The sequence below is a fragment of the Xenopus tropicalis genome, chromosome 1, assembly GCF_000004195.4.
Source record: "Xenopus tropicalis strain Nigerian chromosome 1, UCB_Xtro_10.0, whole genome shotgun sequence".
In the NCBI taxonomy this organism is placed as follows: Eukaryota; Metazoa; Chordata; class Amphibia; order Anura; family Pipidae; genus Xenopus; species Xenopus tropicalis.
Genome location: NC_030677.2, coordinates 36,832,671 through 36,854,608, shown reverse-complemented (window position 1 = coordinate 36,854,608; position 21,938 = coordinate 36,832,671). Strand labels below are relative to the sequence as shown.

The window sequence follows — 21,938 nt, the reverse complement described above, 5'->3', positions numbered from 1 at the left end:
AGCATTTCCGGGCACTACTATTATATACTGACCTATAAATGAGATGCATTATCTTGTGCAACAAAATGACTCTCTAAAAAGCCCCATTTCTCAAGCACTTTAAAATTCCATTAACAAATTAGTTATCTCCTCCACTGACAGTCCAGCTATCCATCAACCATTCGACAACTTAGACTTAGACTTTTCCCCACTGCAGCATTGAAGCCTATGACAATGTGCCCACTGCAGATGTTTCCAGCAAGAAAATGTTCAGGAACAGTTAGAGGCTGCAGGTTGGAGAGAGCTTGATACCCCTGTTTGCCATTACTGACAGTATCTGTAGAGTATACCTAGCACCTATCCATAACTCCCTAACCTAGGAATGACTACAAAGCATACAAGCTCATTAGAGCATCAGTTCCAGCCTTCAATGTTATGGGCATCCTAATGCTTCTTACACACAGTAGTGTTACCCATCATTTTTCAATCTAAAACAATGGCATTCTGCAGGGCATGGTCGATCGTTTCCAATGCTTTTCATAACCTGTCTTTCAAAGGGGGATAAACGTAATCCGTTAGCAGTGAGTGTTTTCCTGGGCAGCAGTTGCTACAGCACGAAGATAAATCCTTCCGATTAAGCAGTCAGTTTTTCCGAGTGCAATTTCCCCGAGCTACTCACAATCCCCAGAGCCATTCAGGATCAATGTGGCATCCCCATAAGCTTTCTATGTGCAAACAGACATACCAGCTATTATAGGAGATCGTAAAAGAAAAACTGTACCAGAACTCTCTAAGCAGCTCTTTATCCTTTGCTTTTTATTACTGTGTTCCTGGCATTTATCTTATACAACAATATAGCGTGCGAGTATGTGTGTATTGTAGTGACCATTGCCAGCTACTCTTCTTAACCTATACTTTTCTTTTATAAATATTGATATTGACTATATTGTAAAGGAGGAAAAGCAATTAGTATTGCTGACCAGTAGCACTAAGGATCAGAGTAGACCAGGGACTTATCTGTATGGAGTTTTGAGCTCAAGTTACCTTCCAGAGCCCAAACACACATAAGGAGTAGTTTACTGATCACACCACAATGAGCATAGTGCAATTTTGAATGCAATTAAAATGGAATTATTTTACCCACAATGCAGATATTTCCCCCACAATTCCAGTGCCATTTTGGTCAAGTCAGCCACAATTAAGGCCTAAGCTGCAAAACGGACACAAGCGCGCTGATAATTGTCTAAGTCTAGTAGGCGTAATTTCTGGTGAACTTGCCCCTGGTGATTTATGCAGGCTGCTGTGGGAACCCTGGAGCTACCGTCTGGTTCCGAGGTGGAGCTAGCTCCAGAGTTTGCCTGCGTCAATAGGCATAACTGCACCAAATTCAGAACAAGCGGTGGAAAGGATTGAGCAGTGTGGAATACTAAATGAACGGAAAGGAGTGCCTGTCCATGCAAGTACCTGGGATTTTTGGCACAACTGACTACGGCTAATTTAGTGGTACCACAACTGCACTTGCGGTCGTAGATGACATCACTGAATTCACTTTAAGGAATCCTGTTCAACTTACAATACAAAAGGTATTCTGCATAAAATCCAGAATAAACAAAACATATCAGTGGCCCAGCAGTCTCCACACAAACAGTGTGTGGCAATTGCAATCCTTTAAAGGAGAATGCAAGTCAAAATTTAAAAAGCATACTGCCCAATAGTCCTCCTATTGTTTAGTAAAAACGCCACACTTTTGGCTCACCTAATCAAATATTTACTCAGTCACACTTACTTCACATTTTCTAGAACAGGCAGCCATCTCTAAAAAGGTATTCTCCTTTCCTTTCCCTCCTTGCTTCATACTGCACATGTGTTTCATTCCCTCCCCCCTCCCCCTCTGCCATATCCGCTTCTGATTGGCTGGTGGGCATGTGTAGCTCAGAACAGGAGACAGGATCAAGTTACACACATGCTCAGAGAATAGGAAGGCTGCCGCTGGCAGCCTACAGGAAGGGGAGAGAGATTTCAGTGATGTCACTATAGGCTTCACACTGCTGTAGGCTGCCAGCATCATATCTTAGAGAAGCAAGCAGGGATTTGAGAATTTAGATATGCAGTAAGTACTTTAAAAGTAAGTCTAAAGGCATTCTTTTTATTTATATTAACCTTTCATTGTCCTTTAAAGGCTAGGTGAAGGATGCCTCATGCACTAAACTGTCCAGTCTTTATCCATTTTAAGCTTACCAGATGTCTCCTAGACGCATGTTTTCAGGTAGCTGACATTTGTATCAGAAATACACTTTATCCTGTTGTTAACCTTTGTTTTGAGGAAAGCTCTACCTACATCAGAGGTATCTGGCCTGCAGCCCTCCAGCTACGGTTCATGTACCAACACATCAGCACAAGCTTTAGCTCTCTTGTGATGTTGGGACTTGTAGGAGGTGGATCAGAAAAAAAGTTGGCCAATTGTGGCATAAAGTATAGAGCAACACTACATGGATATCTTTGGAACTGTTTGGAAGTGTTGCATTGTTGCTCAAACAAGAGAACAAAGTTACTGAGCCCACAGACATGCTTCCTCCTACACTTCTGGCAAGTCCTTAACAAGCTAAACACAAGTAAAATAATTGCCAGTAGCTTGTTCCAACAGCCACACAATTACTTAAAATAGGGAAGTTCTAATTAATGTGGCCTAATAGGACAATTAAACTATAGAAGAAAAGATAACCTTTCTAATATAGGAGATAAATTCACCTCATGCAAAGTAGCGCTTTCTCCGAAATCATATGACAGTGTGATAAAATTAACCTAGAGGTACTAGGTAGGAAGCAAAGCCATCTTTTCTGAGCTGCCAGGTGGTATTGCCCACATGCAACAGTATCAAACCAGTCAATTCTCATATACTTAAAGAACCCAGTCAGTTCTACAAGGAGCCTTGTAAAATAGAGCAAAATGGCTCAAGGCTCTTTGGACACCTAATTTACCTTGGTACAGTACTTAGAATAATGCATAATAAAAAGGTCACCTTTGTTACCCCTGACACTTGAATGGGTCATTTACTGACACAGACTAAAGGACCCATACACCATAAGATGGTTTGGCGATGTTGCCAAACGAGCATTGGCCTTGGGGCCAAACGATCTAATTATAACGACGAAAAGTTGGTCCAGGGACCTCAGATCTGGACAGGCCTGTCGGGAGTGCCCATACACGGGCCGAGGGACCGATATCAGCAGCTACTATCGGCCCGTGTATGGGGACCTTAACCTGGGGGTACATGTTTATATTATGTACTTACGTTTATAAATAACCCCTGGTAGTTTATTGCTGGTCATGTCAAAAAATGTAGCTATTTCAGTGGTTGCTGGGATATTTTCAAGCAGCAAAAACTGCTAACATCATTAAGTGGTGTTTACAAGATTTCCTGTGGCATTTGTGCAGTATGAATCAAAGTGTTGAGGAACAGGGCAGAAACAAAGCCTTGCAAATGTGACATTTGCTGCTTCTCAGTGTACAAGATTTCAGATGGATTAGTCAGAAAGGTCTACTATGCCAAGTAATTAAATAAAAAGGCTGAAGTTAACCCAGTTCTAGTAATCCAAAACAAGCAGTTGGCCAGTAAATGCTATTTACTGGTTGCTATTGGTTACTATTTCATTACCCCCTATGGGAATACTCCCTTATTTTTGATGATCATTGGTACAAAGAAGAACTCTCCTCATTTAATCAGGGTGGACAGGCTCGCTCTTATGAGCTATCATCTGGCAGTAGGGCAGCACATGAAAGGACAATCACATATAATAACGAAGGGAAACCTTTTTAAATCTGCACCGGACAAACTGTTTGCAATATAAAAGACCAGACAACAATATACGCTGGTTTTCAGCCAGAGCTCTTCTGAGAATACAGTTCACTGTACATTTAAACCAGCTGCAGAATGCAGCTCTTCCTGCCAAATATGAAGCAGACTTTGTTTCCCTCTCATTGATGGGTCTCACTAATCCCCTTTTTATAGTGTGCCAAGGAAACAAATTTGCAACAGTTTGGTTGACACCAAGTTGCATAAAAATAATGTTACAGCATGTGCAGTAACAATATTTTCTGGGTCAGAAACTTCCTTCCTTAAAAAAAGAAAAAAAAAGAGCCCTGCAGATCGTTTTCTTAAAGAAATAAAAATCTATTTTTCTAAACTAATGGTTTCCTGCGTGGCTCCTATTTTTACTGATAAGGTGAGGCGGGGGAGGTTTAAAAGATACTCAGCACCATCACACAGAAGAGCCATAAAGTAGCATGCATGGTTATTTTCAAAGGAATAAAGCAGCTAAACATATCTGGTATTTATCCCAAACACACAAGATCTCTTCAAGTTTTTAAAAAAAAAAAAAATAAGCAGACTCACTCGCACAGAAGGATTCCATTCTCCAGTCCAGTCCTGAAGTCTTTGTCGCCAAAGCTTTTGCCAGTAACTTGCTGCAGAAGACAAGAAAAGAAAAAAAAGTTATAAAACAAAATATATAATATATATTCTTCACAAGCATGGCCAGTAGAGGTACAGTCAGGGCCCCACTAGGCCACCTGAGTTGCCGATGGATGCCCTGCTCTTCAGCTTTAGGTTTCAAGGGCTATGGCACACTAGGCGGTTTGTAGCGATGATCCAAATATCTTAGCACTCACTGTGGGTCACATGAACAGTCCTGTAACCAGGATTATTGCACAATACTGTACAAGTTGCAGCTTTCAGATTATAATTGTGTGCCCAGGGCTACCATTGCTCTTAACAATCTAGTGTACCAGGCACAACTGCAAGTTGTTGTGGCTATTTCCTATACATTGTAGTTGTCATGAAATAAATGACCAGATGTGCCATCAGCCTAAAAACAATAATAGAAATGGAGTTGGTCACTGGGGTGCTTTACCAGGTTGGCCATTATGGTTGCCACATTGAAAAGGGGCTCCAGAACAACCAAATATAAATTCTGTATGCGATTATGAACATTTTTGGCATACTGATCTGAAATAGCATTATGCATTGGTAACCTTTAATACTCATTCCAGTTATGGCAGCACTACAAGTGCCAGCATCCACCCATCCACACTCCCCACTCAAACCCTATTCATCCCATAGCTGTGTACATTCAATAAATGCGAGCTTATAAAAGATTATACACTGAAACCAGCAGTAGCATATATGAATCCCCCTGCCACTTTCCCAGGCCTGAAGCAATTAATAGCTGATCTTTTCATTTCAAACTATTATTTCAGATAGTTAAGGGATATATAGTATAGGAAAAGAAAGCTTACACATCGGTTTTGTAACAATGCTCTGAGCAACTGTAACATATTATTTGGATCATAGTTCTCTTAGATAAGAAAAAGGATCTAATTATATTTATAATACCCAACGTAATAACTAGGGGAAAAAGTAAGAACATGGATAAACCAGTATTCGTTTTTCATAAAATGGCCTATTTGCGTGAGAGTGGAAAGCATTAGAGGGATGACCTTAGCTGGAATTGTACAGTCCCCTACAACAGACCCATGATAATAAAGGCAGCCACTGCTACAATAAACCCATCAGCATGGTTACCATACAGCTCCATGGTAGCCACCATACTGCCTCTGTGCAAGTGCACACACATGACAAGGGTGGGGGAAATCTACTTGGATTATCTAATTAATATTTAGTTGTTTTCCGTGACCAAATGCAATCATTGTGCACAAAGAATGAAACAATAATTCACTTAGCAGAGAACAGACTTCCCCTAATTATCCACAATGCCGTGCAACAGAAAGGGAGGGGCAAAGTAATCAAAATACTATTCAGGTCATGTAATAAAAGTCTCATAAAACATATCATTTAATCAGCAGGTCACCTTTACTGGTTAGCTCAGTCATCCTCAACCAGTGGCTCGAGAGCAATTTGTTGTTCACCAACCCCTTGTATGTTGCTCCCAAGTGACCTCAAAGCAGGCTGTCAAGCCACACAGAGGCTACCAAATAGCCGAATATAGCTCTTTATTAGGCATCCCTTAGAACTTATTCATGCTGGTGGTGCTCCTCAACTCCTCTTAAATCTGTAGGTGGCTCACAGGTAAAAAAGGGTTAGGGACCTCTGGGTTATCTGTCTGAAAGAAATATAGATTACCCCCTCCCACTCCCAAGAAAACCTAGTATTAGCTACAGTTGTCCCCTTTTGCTATTCTCTAGATCAGAGATGTTTTGATGGAGGAATGGGCCCCGTAGGAAAGGTTTATCACAACATTGATCTAGTGCAGTGCGTTGTAGAGCCATATACACATGCTCAATGTGCCCACTTGGCTGAACAGGCAGATCACTTGACAAACAAGCCTGTTGTGGTCAATACAGCACCAAATCTGGTCTTTAGGCAATTGCCTGAATAGTCCATTATATCTGTTGGGGAGGTAATTGTATACTAGTTGGAATACAAACCCACTTCTAGTGATTCACATTAATACCTTTACAACTGCAGGTCAACGGGTGTCACACAGGGAAGACCCTGGGTCTGCACCAACAGGATGCAACTGCCAATGCCAGGAAAGGGCCTATTGCAGCAAGTTTAGCCATTACATTGCAACTTTCTGCAGGTAACAAGACAGTGGCAAGAGTCTATGGAGACTGGGAGCACTGAACTACCCCAGCACTAAGTGTCACTAAAGGGGGAGGTCATTTAACTGACACTCATCTTGATTCATCCATAAAAGACACTTTTTGAAACCTTTAGTGATAGTGACATCTATAATAGCAGTATTGGACATAAAAAAAACCTAAACTGTGAAGTCTTTTTTTTATACTTTCCTAACACACCACACGTGGCGCTTCTCCCCACAGAGGTTGTCATCTGTTCTCTGTGTCAGAAGAATCCAGCATCCTCTATTGCACAGGCTTAAGCTTTGTTTGCTGTACTTGGTTCGGATTGGCAGTTGCATTTCTCTATTTGTCTGCAGTACCACCCTGGACCCCCCAAAAAAGTAGTATGTGGGATATCTATGCACAATTGTTATTTAACACACCTGCACAATGCAGACATATTGCCAATGCTGCACTCTGTGTCAACCCATGTTACATTCTATGAAAACACTTCCAGTTTGGTTTTGCTGAGTTGGTAAGAGCAGAAAGCTATAAAGCAAAGTGAAAACCAAAACACTTATTTAAAATGTGTCCATTTATGAATTCAGAATAAATGTAAGTACATCAACAGTCTATGGGGATGGTAAAAAAAAGTAGAGAATTAAAGATGAGAATAAAATTACAAATAACACGCAGTTACTTGTTACTCTCTATTAACAGGAAAAATAGCTGTATTATAGCAGAGTTTATATAACACTTCATACCGACAATGAACCTGTGGAAAGAGTCCAGTCGTGGTTTTCTGGGTGTTGTCAAACCTCAAGTCTTGCAGGAAACAGTAAAATACAAGTGGCTGATTTGTTGCCTTGTGGTACAGAAACGCTGCTATTAGTTCCTAAGCACAATGGATTACACTGCCATTTTCCTAAACTCCTGACCTAGTTGAGAAATACTGAACTCTTGGTGATGCTGTAAAGCTGCTTCATCTCAGCAAAGCATTCCTTTCACTATCAGCCACTTGCACAGCAAAGCAGAACCCTAAAGTCAGGGATAAATGGAAATGGGCTTGACAAAAATGGGACCACCACTGAAGCAGGGGAGTGCCGAGAGGAAAGAGATATGGTGCAACTGGGGTAAAGGGTTCCTTTCCTGGCTCACTGGCCAAACATAAGAGCTGCACAATGACAGAAATATAAACTGAACTATTTTGACAAGATATCATGTTCTACAAAAGTCATTTGTAATAAGGTACTAAAAAAAGAAACAAATAACATCTACACTTACAATAAACAGAATGTGATCTAAAGTGATACTGACAAAGTGCCGATTGTGAAGCACACATTGCTGAATACACAACTGGGCACAGCAAAAAATGGCATTTTGCATCGTGCCCTCTGTTGCAAGCGAGGGATTGTTTATCTTTAAATTAAAATGTTGATATTGATATTCTTTTTTCATTTTCTATTTTTTGTGGGTTTTCGTTACTTTGCTTTTTGTTCAGCGGCTCTCTAGTTTGGAATTTCAGCAGCTTTCTGGTTGCTAGGGTCTTGCTTTCCTTAGCAACCAGGCAGTGGCTTGAATAAGAGACTGTAATATAAATAATAATTGCAATAATGAAATTGTAAGCTCATGTGGCAATGTTTTTTGGATGCCAGGATCAGTGGCCCCCATTTGAAAGCTGGAAGATGCAGAAGAGGAAGGCAAATCCTTTAAAAAAATAAATAAATAATAATTAAGACCAACTGCAAAGTTGCTAAGAACAGTGCATGCTATAACACAATAAATATTAACTTATAAAGGTGAACCATCCTTTAAGGCTGATAGGAGAAAATGCAGATACCCGCCAATTCCAACATGTGTCTATGCCGGGAATCTTTGGCGATTTGGCCAGGGCATAGGTGGCAAATCAGTTGAAAAGTTGATCTGATGATATGGCTCAAAGCCAATGGTTGGATTATTTTTATAGGCATACAGAGACCCATTGTCCTATAATCAATCTGAATTCTAGGAGCATGGGTAGCTGACCACCTGTAAGAAATATAAAGCGATATAAATATCTCAACACCTTGTAGTGCTGGAATCCCATGAAATAACATCATGTAAGATTAATTCAGATCTTTATCTGCTTTTAGACTGCAGGTTTCACCTGCTCACCTGTCATCCTGGAAAGTATTTATACATGTTTGGCTATCATAAGTAACCTCCTATAGCCCTGGGGAATCTCATAGCTGGTATGCATCCAGGTACTGCAATTTCACATGCTCACGGCAAAATGTGTTACATTTCACTTGCTTTAACTGATTGGGTATCTTTGATCTGGGATTAATATGAGGAACCTTCAGTCTGAACAGCAGGAATATCCCACCCAAACATTAGTGCGTGTACATAGAACAAGCATTCTGAGAACATTCCACCGGCAAACATAATGCAATGTAATCTACTTCCCCTCCAGGCACCCTCAATGGAACTTAGCAACAGGTTACAGTGTTGGATACAGAGCAGATTGGCCAAGGGCTATGCGGGGCTGGGGGCTATTTCCCCAAAACAAAAACCAGAACACAGCTGTTTTTTACCTGACTATCCAAGCATCCCATCAAAAACAGCTGGAGGGATGCAAGTTGCATAGTTTTAAAATTCACATCATTTCTGATCTGCATTTAAAGATATGGTATCACGGAAGAATATCACTGCAAGTCAGTTCCTACTGGTGACAATGGGAATGACATTTGCCTCTTCCCTATAACCTGGAGTTTTGATCCAAATTTAAAGAATCACTGCGAGCCACATTCATTACGAAGGGCATTTATATTCTGTTCATTCTTTAGAATAATACATTCAGATTTTGCTTTCTTAGCATTTTGCTATCCACAGCCTTTAGGTATGCATTCTTAGGTTTATGTACCCTGTAGGCTGTACACTCCAGGCCAGCAATTCAACAACAAAAAGAGGCTGTTTGTGCCTGATCCTATTTCATGTAGAAATAAAGTAACAATGGGGTTATGGATATCAGTATTCCACGCTAGTCTCCTTCTCAAGAGTATTTGTTTATGTGACTTCTTTATCCAGGTAACTCAGAAGATACTATTACAGCCAAATCACTAATCGGATTAAACTCAAAAAGATGTGATGGATTTGCAAAGGGATTAGGCAGACACCAATCCTCTCTAAGTGTACAGATTAGGAAAGGAAAAGCAGAGCGGAAATATCTTTTTTTAGCATCACATGAAATTTGCCAACATTAACAGGTTTTAGTTAACTGGGAAGAAAACAGGCCCTATTAAAACAGGGTTTGGCAAGCAGAATACTGGTATCAAGAAAGGTAAAAATGTATAAGTGTGGGTTGTTAAAATCAGAGAACTAGAAGTAGGAATGGTATTTCAGAAAATAGCTATGCCAGGTGGAGGCAGAATGAGAGAAAAAAAACATATAAAGAAGGAAATGGAGTGCAATCAAGGTCAACAGAAGACATGTGAAAGCATATTAATTTGGAAAGGGGGCAAGGATACAACAGGCATAAAAGGCTGGGAAATAGCAGAAGTAAGGGGAAGAAAGTGCGATAAACAGAAAGGTAAGAAAACAATAGGACAGACAAGACATGTAATGGCTATGATACACAGAGCTGCTTGTAGCCAGCTACCAAACACCCTGCCATACACAATACTGAGAACTGTCTCTGCTAAAAAACACGTAGAGAAAATTCTCAGTATTGTCTATTTTGTAGCCACAACAAGTAGTTCCGTGTGCCACTGCCCTAAAAAAAAAGTGGAGGGGAGCATTACCAGAAGGAAGTGGGGAGAGAATCAGAGTTAAAAAAAAAAAATGGGGATGGTAGCACTTGACTAAGAAAGATAAAGGAGCACTAGAAAAAGAGACAGTGTATACCCGTTACTACAACCCCCCAACACTAATATTAATATGTGACCAAAAAGTAGCTAGTAGACAACTCAATACCATTAAGCCAATATAATGTATACAATGCAGAACCCTCCCATTGTACAATAAACCTATCAAAATAGATCTGGTCTGGTTAACTGCAGCAAGAGGAGTATTTAGCTAAGAAGGGGATTCCATGGAATTACATGTAAGCAGTATGCACTACAGAGGGGGGAGGAAATGTTGAATTTACACTGAGGGGAGATGAACCTGAGCCAAGACAGGCTAGAGGAAGCCAACAGATTTTGGAGCATAAGTGTATAGCAATATACTTACACTATTAATTCTTCTAAGGCAGAACTACACAGCAAGTGAGTGATACCTCTGATTTGGGTTACACAACAGAAAATGTCAGACGGCTTCTAATATAGAGGTATAAGCTTTCCAGGAAATGGGAACCATTTGATACTTTATTGGTACTAACCCCTGTATAATTATAAACTCCATCAGCTACAGTAAAAGTCACTCAACATCATGGCACTCTGAACCAGAAAAGCTTTACATTACATCTGTTGCAGGCATTGCTCCATCAGAATTTGCCCTTTTATGAAACTAACAGAACCATGTTAATTATTGCTCAAAACTAAAGAAAATAGCCCATAAGAGATAAATTAGAAACGTAGACATTTTAGCAGTTATCCTTGTTTCGCCTAGGTAGGCACCTCCCAGTCATCACCTGTTTTATTTACAACATCCTAAATCCCAGTCCATCTCATTGAAAAGCAGTGCGCGCAGCCATCAGACAAATACTGGCACCCAGCACAACAGTCTTTTGAGATCAGTGAGAAAATTCCCAAAGAATGCATGCTACATAATTGAAACGATTACGTGTGAAATTCCACAGCCTTAACTCTTTGCATGGGCCTCTAGGGCTGGATTCTGCCTCCCTGCCACTGGCTCTCTCCCCTGTAAAGAAAAGGTTCCTCTCTGCACTGGTCCTATCTGATTGTCATACCAGATGACAGCCCAGATTTGCTTTTGTACTGTATATACAGTTTGCAGCAGTTTCAGAGGGTGTCATTAATACAAAGACTATCCACTGGTGACTTGCTAGAACTCTCATCTTAACTCAGCAGTCAACTGATCCATAGAGCAAGTCATCACTTAGATTGTAAGCTCTACAGGGCAGGGACCTCCTTCCTACTGTGTCTCATACCACATGGCAATTATTCCTTGTGTATTTATACTTATTATTGTATTAATTATAACACTTGTCCTCCCTGTGTGTAATTTTGTATATTCTAAGATTGTACAGCGCTGCGTACCCTTGTGGCGCTTTATAAAGTCATACATACATACATCACAACAATCTTTATCTTGTTGTGCCCTTCCAGTCCCCCAGACAAAAGCCAGATCACACTATTCCCATGCATTTTATTGTGGGTCCCAAAATTTTTTACAATTAGGAAATATGAATCAAGGAGCAATGATATGCCCTAGGAACCCTGCAGTAGTACAAAAGCTCTAACAATGCTTAAGGATCATACACTTAGGTCTTTGATTCCCACTAAGGAGTTGTAACATAAAGACAAAAAGACTTGTGTGTCATAAGAGTAAATGAGAAAGAGAAATCAAAACAGTATTTCCTTGAGAGGCAACTCCAGGAAACCAAAGCGATGCTTATGTCATCCCACTGGCGATTTACACTCTTGCCGGTGGGATGGTATTTCGTGGGGAGATTAGTCGTCCACAATAGTGAAGATTTATTATGGGCAACTAATCAACCCGTGTGCCACTGCCCTTAGGGAACCAAATAATTACAGGTATGAATTACAAGCAGATGCAAACTCACCAAGAGATGCTTTTAGCCAGGGCAACTATCCTAGACCCCAAACCTAGTTGGAGCCTGCCAAGCAGCAGATGTAAGCAATAAACAGGACGGATAATTTTTATCTTGTCTATCCAAACTGCAATCTCAGGTTGGTTCTGGGAGTTGAAAGTTTAAGGTTCATGCTAAATACAAACCATCTGATGGTTTCTTGACAAACAAAAGTACTGAGAGACAAAAATCTTCTCTCTCTAAATAACCAACTAATCCATAAATGTTAAGGCTTCTTACTCATAGGGCTTATACGAGGGCTTATTCTTTATATGGGGCATGGAGAGAAGGTGTATGATAAACTGAGCTTGCATCCATTGCCCTTGGATATTGCAAGATGTGTGTAAATGTGTAGTATATTTACTGCCTTTACTTTACAGCTGAACCCATCGCCCACATTGAAAGGCCTCCCAATAGAGCATGCACTGAAGGCGCATTTGAATGCAAGCACGCCTTGAATGCTTATTAAAAGCGCATCTAAACCCTGTGTTTTTAGCTTTATAAAAACTCTGCCTACAAAGTAAGTGAGCTGTAACCCATGTTTTACAGTTTTCCATTCCAGAGATGCCTAATAAAGACCTTGGAAACAAAAGTCTCTATTTCCATCCTGTTTTAATTTTAAAGACAATTTTGGGCAGTAAATACATAAATCATACTGTCCATCCAGATTTTATGGATGCATCTACATACATATAATGGGCTGGGTACACTCTCGATATCATAAGAGTCAGGGTGGGACCAAGTGCCAGATTTTGGCTAAAATATATCATTGTTTGATGTACACAGGCAAAAATTAGAGAATGAGCTTGCCAATCATCATAGTAGTTGTTACAACAGCCAATGTGCTTGCAAATTACATGGAGGAGGCTGTAGTACCCTATTAAAATTCAAGGTATCCATAAGCAAGTAAATGTTTATGCTGGGTGTAATTGGTATAACCAAAAGGATTTATAGAGAGGAGTCCCCTTAGCAACACTATGGGGCACATTTACAAAGGCACGAACGCTCCGAGCGTATTTTTGCCGATTTTTTCGGCGTCCGCACGACTTTTTCGTACGGCGCACGACTTTTTCGGACGTTTGCACGAAAAAATCGGAAAGGTTTTACCGCTGTTTACAATTGTTCGGTACGAAAATTTCGTGACTTTCGGATCGCCAATACGATATTATCGTGACTAATACGATTTTTTCGTAAGCATTTTCGTGATATTTGCGATCTTCCACAAACCAATATGATTTTTTCCCATTCGTGATTCGGATTCGTGGATTAGTAAATGTGCCCCTATAAGTTTGGCATAAAGTAAGAAGCCAGGTGTGCAGCCACCCACCACGCACAAAATCTACCATGACTAACCGCAGTCAGATACCATTAGAATGGGTGAGAGAAATACAGTAACTTGGTTCTTGTATCACAGTTGCCGCTTCAATGCAACATGTAGAAACAGTTGTCTTAGTGAAGATCAGCATACACCAACATGAGCCTCCAATCGAAACAAGATAAAGAACAAGTAACGTATATGGAACTCAGGTTTCAGGAAATGGGTATATATTAATCTGAACATTGTGCCAGCAGGCTGGGATATCATGTGCTTACTGGCATGGGAGTTTTATTTTAAAGGGTGTACAAATAAAGTACCACTTACCAGGAAAGAAATTAAAAATCTAGTTAGCTCTGGTATATAATTTTCATTTAAACAAAAAAAAATCTGTTTTTATTCCAGTGTGTTAGATATAAAATATATCTGACTCAAGCAATACTTACAATGGAGCATGAAACCCCACAACAATAGGGCCCTCCAACCGGAATAAAATCAGAAGCCACTTTGTACATCCACAACATTTATAATTGATTAACTGGAATGACTTGACTTCTTTAGTTGCAAATGTTTCCAAATATGGCTGCCATTTCTAACAGTATCCAGTAGAATTAAGACTTAAGCAACTGAACTGAGCTTTTCACCAGTCACTCAAGCGGCTGCTCAACCAAACTGAAGAATTCACTCAGATGAGGAATTCCACTTGCTTTAGACTTAATTCTACTAGATACTTTACATCATGAACTGGAAGAATGAGAATATTAATAGACATTTTGCATTTCTAACTTTAAAAGCAAATGTTACACCTACAGCCCTTATGCAACAAGACTTTGAAGAATTATCAGGAGCAGGAACTGTGAAAGGATTTGGGCAGGGGGATTTTATCCTAATAGGAAGCACATGTAAGGTGAAATCTATTTCCATTTGACTGCAACAAATGCGTAGGTAAAGAATAAGCTGCTTGTTTACTTCCGCGCATGAGAATGTACAAGGGGCAGTGACAATAGCAAGCCATAGCTACTGCACTGTAAGAGGCAGAACAACTATTCACTTCATCCTAGTATTGCAGAGATGAAACATCAATACATTAAACACCAATAAAAAGCAGGTAGCATTTTATGAATTATTCCATCCATAGAGCTGCAAGGGAGTGAGGTAAGGTGTTTGAAGTATGTCCAGATATGGTGTGGATTCAACATAGTAAAATCACATAAAATGTCCAATACCAGCCAAGGAAAGATTCATAAAGGGTTCTGCTCACAATGTTGAATTCGCCCATCTGAGTTTAATAAAGCACACATCCAAGTGCTTGCAATACACATACAGGCTATTAGGGTTTATCCTGGTGGGTGTTTCATAGTGTACAATATTCCACAGTAATCATAATAATTTCACAAGAGCTTGGAAAGTAATGTTATGGTCTCAAGTGTCCCAAATGTTAAGCAGAAATCTGCCAGATATTTGATCAGTTTATTATAGCATCCCAGCCTCTGGCATTCTCAGATACAAAGCTAATTTTCTTCCATCTCTGAACAATTCCTGGCTCCAAAACATATATATTAGTATTGTTTGAGTGAAATGTCCAGTTGGTTTAGAGCAGGGATCCCCAATCTTTTTTACCCATGAGCCACATTCAAATGTAAAAAGACTTGGGGAGCAAAATGAGCATAAAACATGTTCTTGGGGGTGCCAAATAAGGACTGTTATTGGCTATTTGGCATCCCCTATATGGACTGCCAGCCTACAGGAGACTTTGGTTGGCAGTATACCTGGTTTGTATGCCTCCAAGCCAAGAATTCAAAAATACGCACCTGCTTTGAGGCCACTGTGAGCAACATCCAAGGGGTTGGAGAACATGATGTTGGGGGATCACTGGTTTAGAGTCACATCAGAACAAAACTGCTGCCTGTGTTTGGCTATGAAGCTGGGCCAGAGTTAATGCTCTAAAACAGTGCTGTTCAACTTTTATACAAACACAGCAAGACTAGGGTGCATAAAGCCTGCGTGGCCCAAGTTGGACAGCACTGCTCTGAAGTAAAGCCAAGGAAAGAGGGGGTGTGACAATGTTCACACCAGGTCACCTCATTCAGTAATGGCAGCTTACAATGCACTAATCTTAGAAGGGAACAACATTATTCTGTACACCAAAACACAAAACCAGATTCGGGCTGGCTTATTATGGTACCAAACATCCCTCTGTGGGCTGGAGTCTGGGAAAAAAAAAAAAAACATTGTTTCTAATACCCACTAAAAGCCTATATAACCTGTAGAACATCTGGCACTGTCTCAGTCTAATTGTTGTGAAAGTGAGTCCTTGAAGTCAAGTCATATGGTGGACCCTAGGAGGCCCAATCCTCCAGCAGAATTATCAGGGAGATTCTGAGAATCATTCATGTTGGTTCCATATAACACAATAAAATGAACATGATATGCAATCTACAAAGACAAAGGTACACGTTTCCCAATGAATGGGCACTTTTCAGGTTCTCTTCCTATGTTGTTGTATTCACTCATGTACTTGTACCCACACTTTTTTTTTGTTTTTGTTTGCAAGTAGCATGGACCTGGAAATAAAAAGTACACCTAAATGATTTAGAAGTACTTTGGGGGATTTATAAAAACACTTGAGCTTCCTACATCTAAAGGGAAACGTGTGTGGTGTAACCACACGTGCTAAGCAGACTGGGCAATCACATCTTTTCTTATAACAGAGAAAATGGGGGTAAATCAAATGCACATTCTTGCCCTACACAAAGATTTGTCAAATGAGCCATGCTGAAGTAAAAAGAACAAAAATTCTACCACACACAATCTTCCCAGATGGAATAAGATCAAACAAAACATTTACATAGAAGGCAGTAACATGTTTGGTTCCCAGATTATAGTGTCTAATTTAATATGCAACAGCAGACAGTCCTACAGATGATGACAACATACCGTAACAGTCCGCAAACAAAAGTTTCCTTTGATAGGTTTCTGATAAATATGAAGTCATCTTCAAAGGGCCAATTTTACCAACTAAACTCATAATGTGTCTCACATGGAGGCATCTCATACCTTCCCCCCAAGAAGACACTTTAATTGTGGTTTCACTGGGAGTCTCATGGCATTGAACTCTTTTCCCTGATTGGTTGATTTCATGGACATATGGATAAAAAGTTCTCAAAAATGTCAGCATCAATTGATGCATCATGATGTTAGCAATTGTGTAATAAAAACCATTTAACAACCTACTACCAATTCCAAAAAGAAAAAGCACCAACAAACTCCCCAATAAGAATCAACATCCAGTTTGTTTGCCCATCCCCGTCATTAACAGCATAAAGTAAAAGGGGTTGGGGGGGGGTTTATGCCAAATATATCTAATATTGGGAATTGACAATTGGTTATTTAATTTGGTAAGACAGGTTCCAGTTAATTAAAACTATATCCTGCTCATAATTTGGTGCACACTTAAGTCCTTAAGATTTTTTTTTCTTATGCTTCTATGCTATTGAAGGGTGGTTTATTAGGTTAACTTTGGGACAGTGGCACATAGGCCACTGAAGGTGGATGAACAGGAACAAAGTTTGCTATCTGGGTGTCTTTATTGGGCTGATATGTAACATATCCCATATATTATATTGTATATTGTTTTCTCTTAAATAGAGGTAATCCCACCTTGAGACAGACCACTTGTGGTACTGAAGTTTTAGTATTATTGCTTTATATTCTAAATGTCTTAGCACAGTAAAGACACAAAGAGCTACTTGTTGCTGCTAAAAGAGACAATACTGATAATTTTCTCTACGTGTTTTTTTTTTTGTTTTTTTTTTAGCAAGGACAATTCTTAGCATGGTCTATGGCGGGGTATTTTTTGGCCTTCTATAGCTACAACAAGTAATTCTGTATCACTGCCCTAAAATAATATGGCTGCTTCCATGTCAAAGAATGCGTTATGGACCCACAAATTTGTGCCTCATATATTACTGCCCATTTCACAATAAATGAATGGAAGTAAAAACAAAAAACCTTTATATGGCTAAAAGGGTCCAAGATTTAATTCAGAAAGTAAGGGTATGATGAAGGCTATGAGGTTGCCCTCCCATTGTTGCATTGACAGCCACTGCTTTGCTGAATTAGCAGGATTTGCTTTCGTTCAACCATACGCATCTCACATTAGTGACATTGGCAACTTACGACGGGATGTCAAGCCTGGTTTACAGTCAGCATTCCAATTCATCCCCCAGGTTCTCACTTGGGCTGAGGTAAGGTTGAGGTTAGGGCTCTGTTGAAGGCCTAGTACAGTATTCCACTCTCATCCTAGCAACCCAAATCAGTACAGACTTTGCTCTACTATGGGGTCCCCCATGCTCCTTCTTTCACTGGAACAGGGGGGGCCTAGCCAAAACTATTAAATATTGTCTCAAAACATTTTTTTCTCCTTCACCAACTTTACAGTTGGCACCACACATTCAGGCAGGTGGTATACCCCTGGCATGGGCCCAACTTGACTAGTCAGTCAGGAAAAGTATAGCAAAATTCATGTTTCTAATGTTCTACCATAGCAAATAAGTTTACAGATAAATGTGACTTTTACAATGTTTTACAATGAGTTTTCCCTGTATCTTGTGTTTAATGGCTTTCCCCAATTCCCATCGCCTGGAGTCAGTCACTTCTACACACTCTGGTGCGTGCATGTCTTGATTTCCATGTGAACAGAACAAAGTTATAGCTGCACTGCATGGGTGATTTGTAGTGACAAATGGGCTATCATCAGTGGGTTTAACATGCCGCAGTGGGTTTAAATTAGCATCATTAAGGGAATCTGCAAGGTTTACACAGCTGCAGGTGCTGTCTTCTTGCTGAACGGCTGCTGCACAACTAGCAAATAAAGCAGGTAATATATATAAGATTTACTCTTTCCACCCACCCACATGCCATCTGGCTTAACATACAGAGAAACATGGGTTACACTCAGACACTCAAACTGAAAATACTTTGGGGAAGGCAATTAAATAGAACTTCAGCTAAACAGCATCATTTGAGGCAGTACCTACCTGACTAAGTACAGTGCCTTGTCTTATTTCAGACAGTTACTGGTACTAGTTAGGGGGACTCTTACAATCATGTTTATCTCACTGACACACACTGCTATTCCCATCGCTATGACTTACGTCATAAGGGACCTGTCACCCTTGGAAATAATTCCAATTCCTTTTTAATTTGTTATTGAGCAAAATAAACCTTATTTACACTATTTTGTTTTCTTTGGTCTTTGATTCACAGCAATCAGGCAGGCCCCATTTTGTAAAATCTGTAACTAAGGCAAGCGTTGTGTATGTGCCAGTGTGGGGGACCTGATAATCATGCCCCTGATACAGATTTATAGACAGGGAGGAGGGAGGAGTGCAGTGCCATCTAGAAAATGTTAAATGGAAAGTGAAAGTAATGACTGCCCTGCCTATGCATGAAGCATAGAGGTGGAGAAGGCAATAAATGATTAACAGCTAAGAAAAAAAGAATTTGGATTTCATGTTTCATTTGCAAAGGTCTTATTATACAGCTCTTTATGTCAAGCCTTAATGTGTTCTAAAGTTTTAGTTCTAAAACATGGAGGCTTCTCTGTTTTAGGGGCTGAATAATATCTGTACATTCTTTAAAATGCTGAGATTTCAAACATCTAATAAAATGGTACATTGCTAATCCTTTGAGTGTGCATCTTGGAATATATACTGAAATTACTTACTCCACCACCATTCCTGTTCAAGTAACTACAGTAGCTTTTACGGGACTGCCATTTTACCATATTCCTACATATACACACAAAGGAATAAGTGAATAAACCACTGATTGGCAGATAGCAGCTCTCAGATGATGCTGGACTACAACTCCCAAATTCCAAAGGACCAAAGGCAGCTGAAAGGTGCAGTTGAATAATGTGGGTTTCATATTAATTTTAACACAAATTGCCAGATGAGTTTGCGTTATTTAGGATGTCTGAAATTCAATACTTTATTTTGAGAGCTTTACAACAAAATTGGCAAATTATGAACCTTTTGAGATCTAATTACCCAAATAAAAAATCAATAACCGTTCTGCATTTGGGGTAAAGACATTTACATTAAATGCTATTGGTCCTCACATCTGCGTTTCTGGGGCTGCTGCAATCACAATGCTTAGGCCGGGAAGGTGCAAGGCATGGAGCCTGTTCCACCAGCACAGAAAGAGAGCTGACACTTTACAATACATTCCAAATACCAAATCATTACTGCAACTACTGGATTTTGAGCAATGCACAAGGAAGAGCAGTTTCATAACGAACAGACAAGAATTCACATAACACTGCTCAAAGGAGGAATAAATATGTCCTAAAAGGAAAGAAATACACATGTGCATAAAAGTTCACGTAGAAATGATGCTGGGCTATAATTGCAAATGGATTTATCCCTATACCTCATTTGTGTTGGCCCCAAACTGCTGTAACAAGGTGGGCTGGCACAAATACACCGCAAGCTGGCAGATGGAAATGATTTCAGTTACAGGCACACATTTTTACAGAGCCATCAAAAATGAAAACTACCATAGTGATCTCAGCGTAAGCCCTGGTGTCTTGTTTGGCATTTCCAAATAGTATTTCAGGGCTGAGATCACTATTCCTTTACTACCCAATATATTTCTTTTACATCAAAATCACTTATACATAAGTTAATATCAGTAAGTATTTTAAAATGTGATTCTACATGATTACTTGGCACTTAAAACACTTGGCACTTATATTTAAAGTCCACCAGTTTAGACCTGTACCATTTTCTGTCAGCCAATGACTGGGCCTGCTTTGTATGTCAGTCCCTTTCATAAAAATGTTTGTGGGAAAAATACTCAATTCTCTGTACAAGACAAACTTCGTGAACCCAAGTAGCTAAACTGTCAAATGGTGTTGAATCCCTGGCCCAGCCTCTGGCAGCTGCTATATTAAAGTGTTGGATCATGAAAATCAGTCATCAAAATCAATAGTGATGCACCAAATCCATTATTCTACCAAAGTGCAGGGCCAGAACTAGGGTTAGGCAGAAGAGGTACGTGTCTAGGCAGCAATGATTGGGGGGCGACAGACATGTACCTTTTCTGTGTACTTACCCCTAGTTCTGGAGCTTCGCGCCGGTCAACAAGGTAATCTCACGTGTGCACACTCCTGTGGTTGGGAGAGGGCAGTCGTTGGTTCTGATTGTGGGCTCCTTGCCTTGGGGGCGCATAGAGCCCGGTACCGCCACGGAATCTGACTTCTTAAAGATACGTGACTTTAAATCCTTGACCGAATCAATGGTTTTGTTTGGATGATGCCATTTTTATTTTTCACAAATCTGAACATGTAAATTAGGGTCCAGAGATCAGCATTCAGACAAATCTTCTGTGTAGGATTCCATGTTCAGCCCAATCCATAATAGATGGATTCAGTCTCCTCTAACAATATGCTACCCTATGAGAAGCCATAGTCCAACACTATAATTTGCAGTAGCCTAAGCAAAGCAGCATAGCCATATCCAATGTAATGTGTTACAGTAAGTTATATATAGATATAACCCCCCCCCCCCCCACACACACACACACACACATACAGTGGTGTGAAAAACTATTTGCCCCCTTCCTGATTTCTTATTCTTTTGCATGTTTGTCATACTTAAATGTTTCTGCTCATCAAAAACCGTTAACTATTAGTCAAAGATAACATAATTGAACACAAAATGCAGTTTTTAAATGAAGGTTTACGTTATTAAGGGAGAAAAAAAACTCCAAATCTACATGGCCCTGTGTGAAAAAGTGATTGCCCCCCTTGTTAAAAAATAACTTAACTGTGGTTTATCAATTTCAATTTTCAATTTCAATATCAATTTCTGTAGTCACCCCCAGGCCTGATTACTGCCACACCTGTTTCAATCAAGAAATCACTTAAATAGGAGCTACCTGACACAGAGAAGTAGACCAAAAGCACCTCAAAAGCTAGACATCATGCCAAGATCCAAAGAAATTCAGGAACAAATGAGAACAAAAGTAATTGAGATCTATCAGTCTGGTAAAGGTTATAAAGCCATTTCTAAAGCTTTGGGACTCCAGCGAACCACAGTGAGAGCCATTATCCACAAATGGCAAAAACATGGAACAGTGGTGAACCTTCCCAGGAGTGGCCGGCCGACCAAAATTACTCCAAGAGCGCAGAGACAACTCATCGGAGAGGCCACAAAAGACCCCAGGACAACATCTAAAGAACTGCAGGCCTCACTTGCCTCAATTAAGGTCAGTGTTCACGACTCCACCATAAGAAAGAGACTG

At 40.0% G+C, this 21,938-nt stretch overlaps 1 protein-coding gene across 8 annotated transcripts in view; it reads right to left on the bottom strand.

Annotated features, from left to right (window-relative positions):
- Positions 1-21,938, bottom strand: part of limch1 (LIM and calponin homology domains 1) — a 155,760-nt gene that overhangs the window by 103,886 nt on the left and 29,936 nt on the right. For all 8 annotated transcript variants that reach the window (XM_004911217.4, XM_004911218.4, XM_004911220.4 and 5 more), the window contains exon 2: positions 4,373-4,443. In XM_004911217.4, coding sequence (XP_004911274.2) covers positions 4,373-4,443 — 71 coding nt within the window. The remainder of the gene's footprint in view (positions 1-4,372; positions 4,444-21,938) is intronic.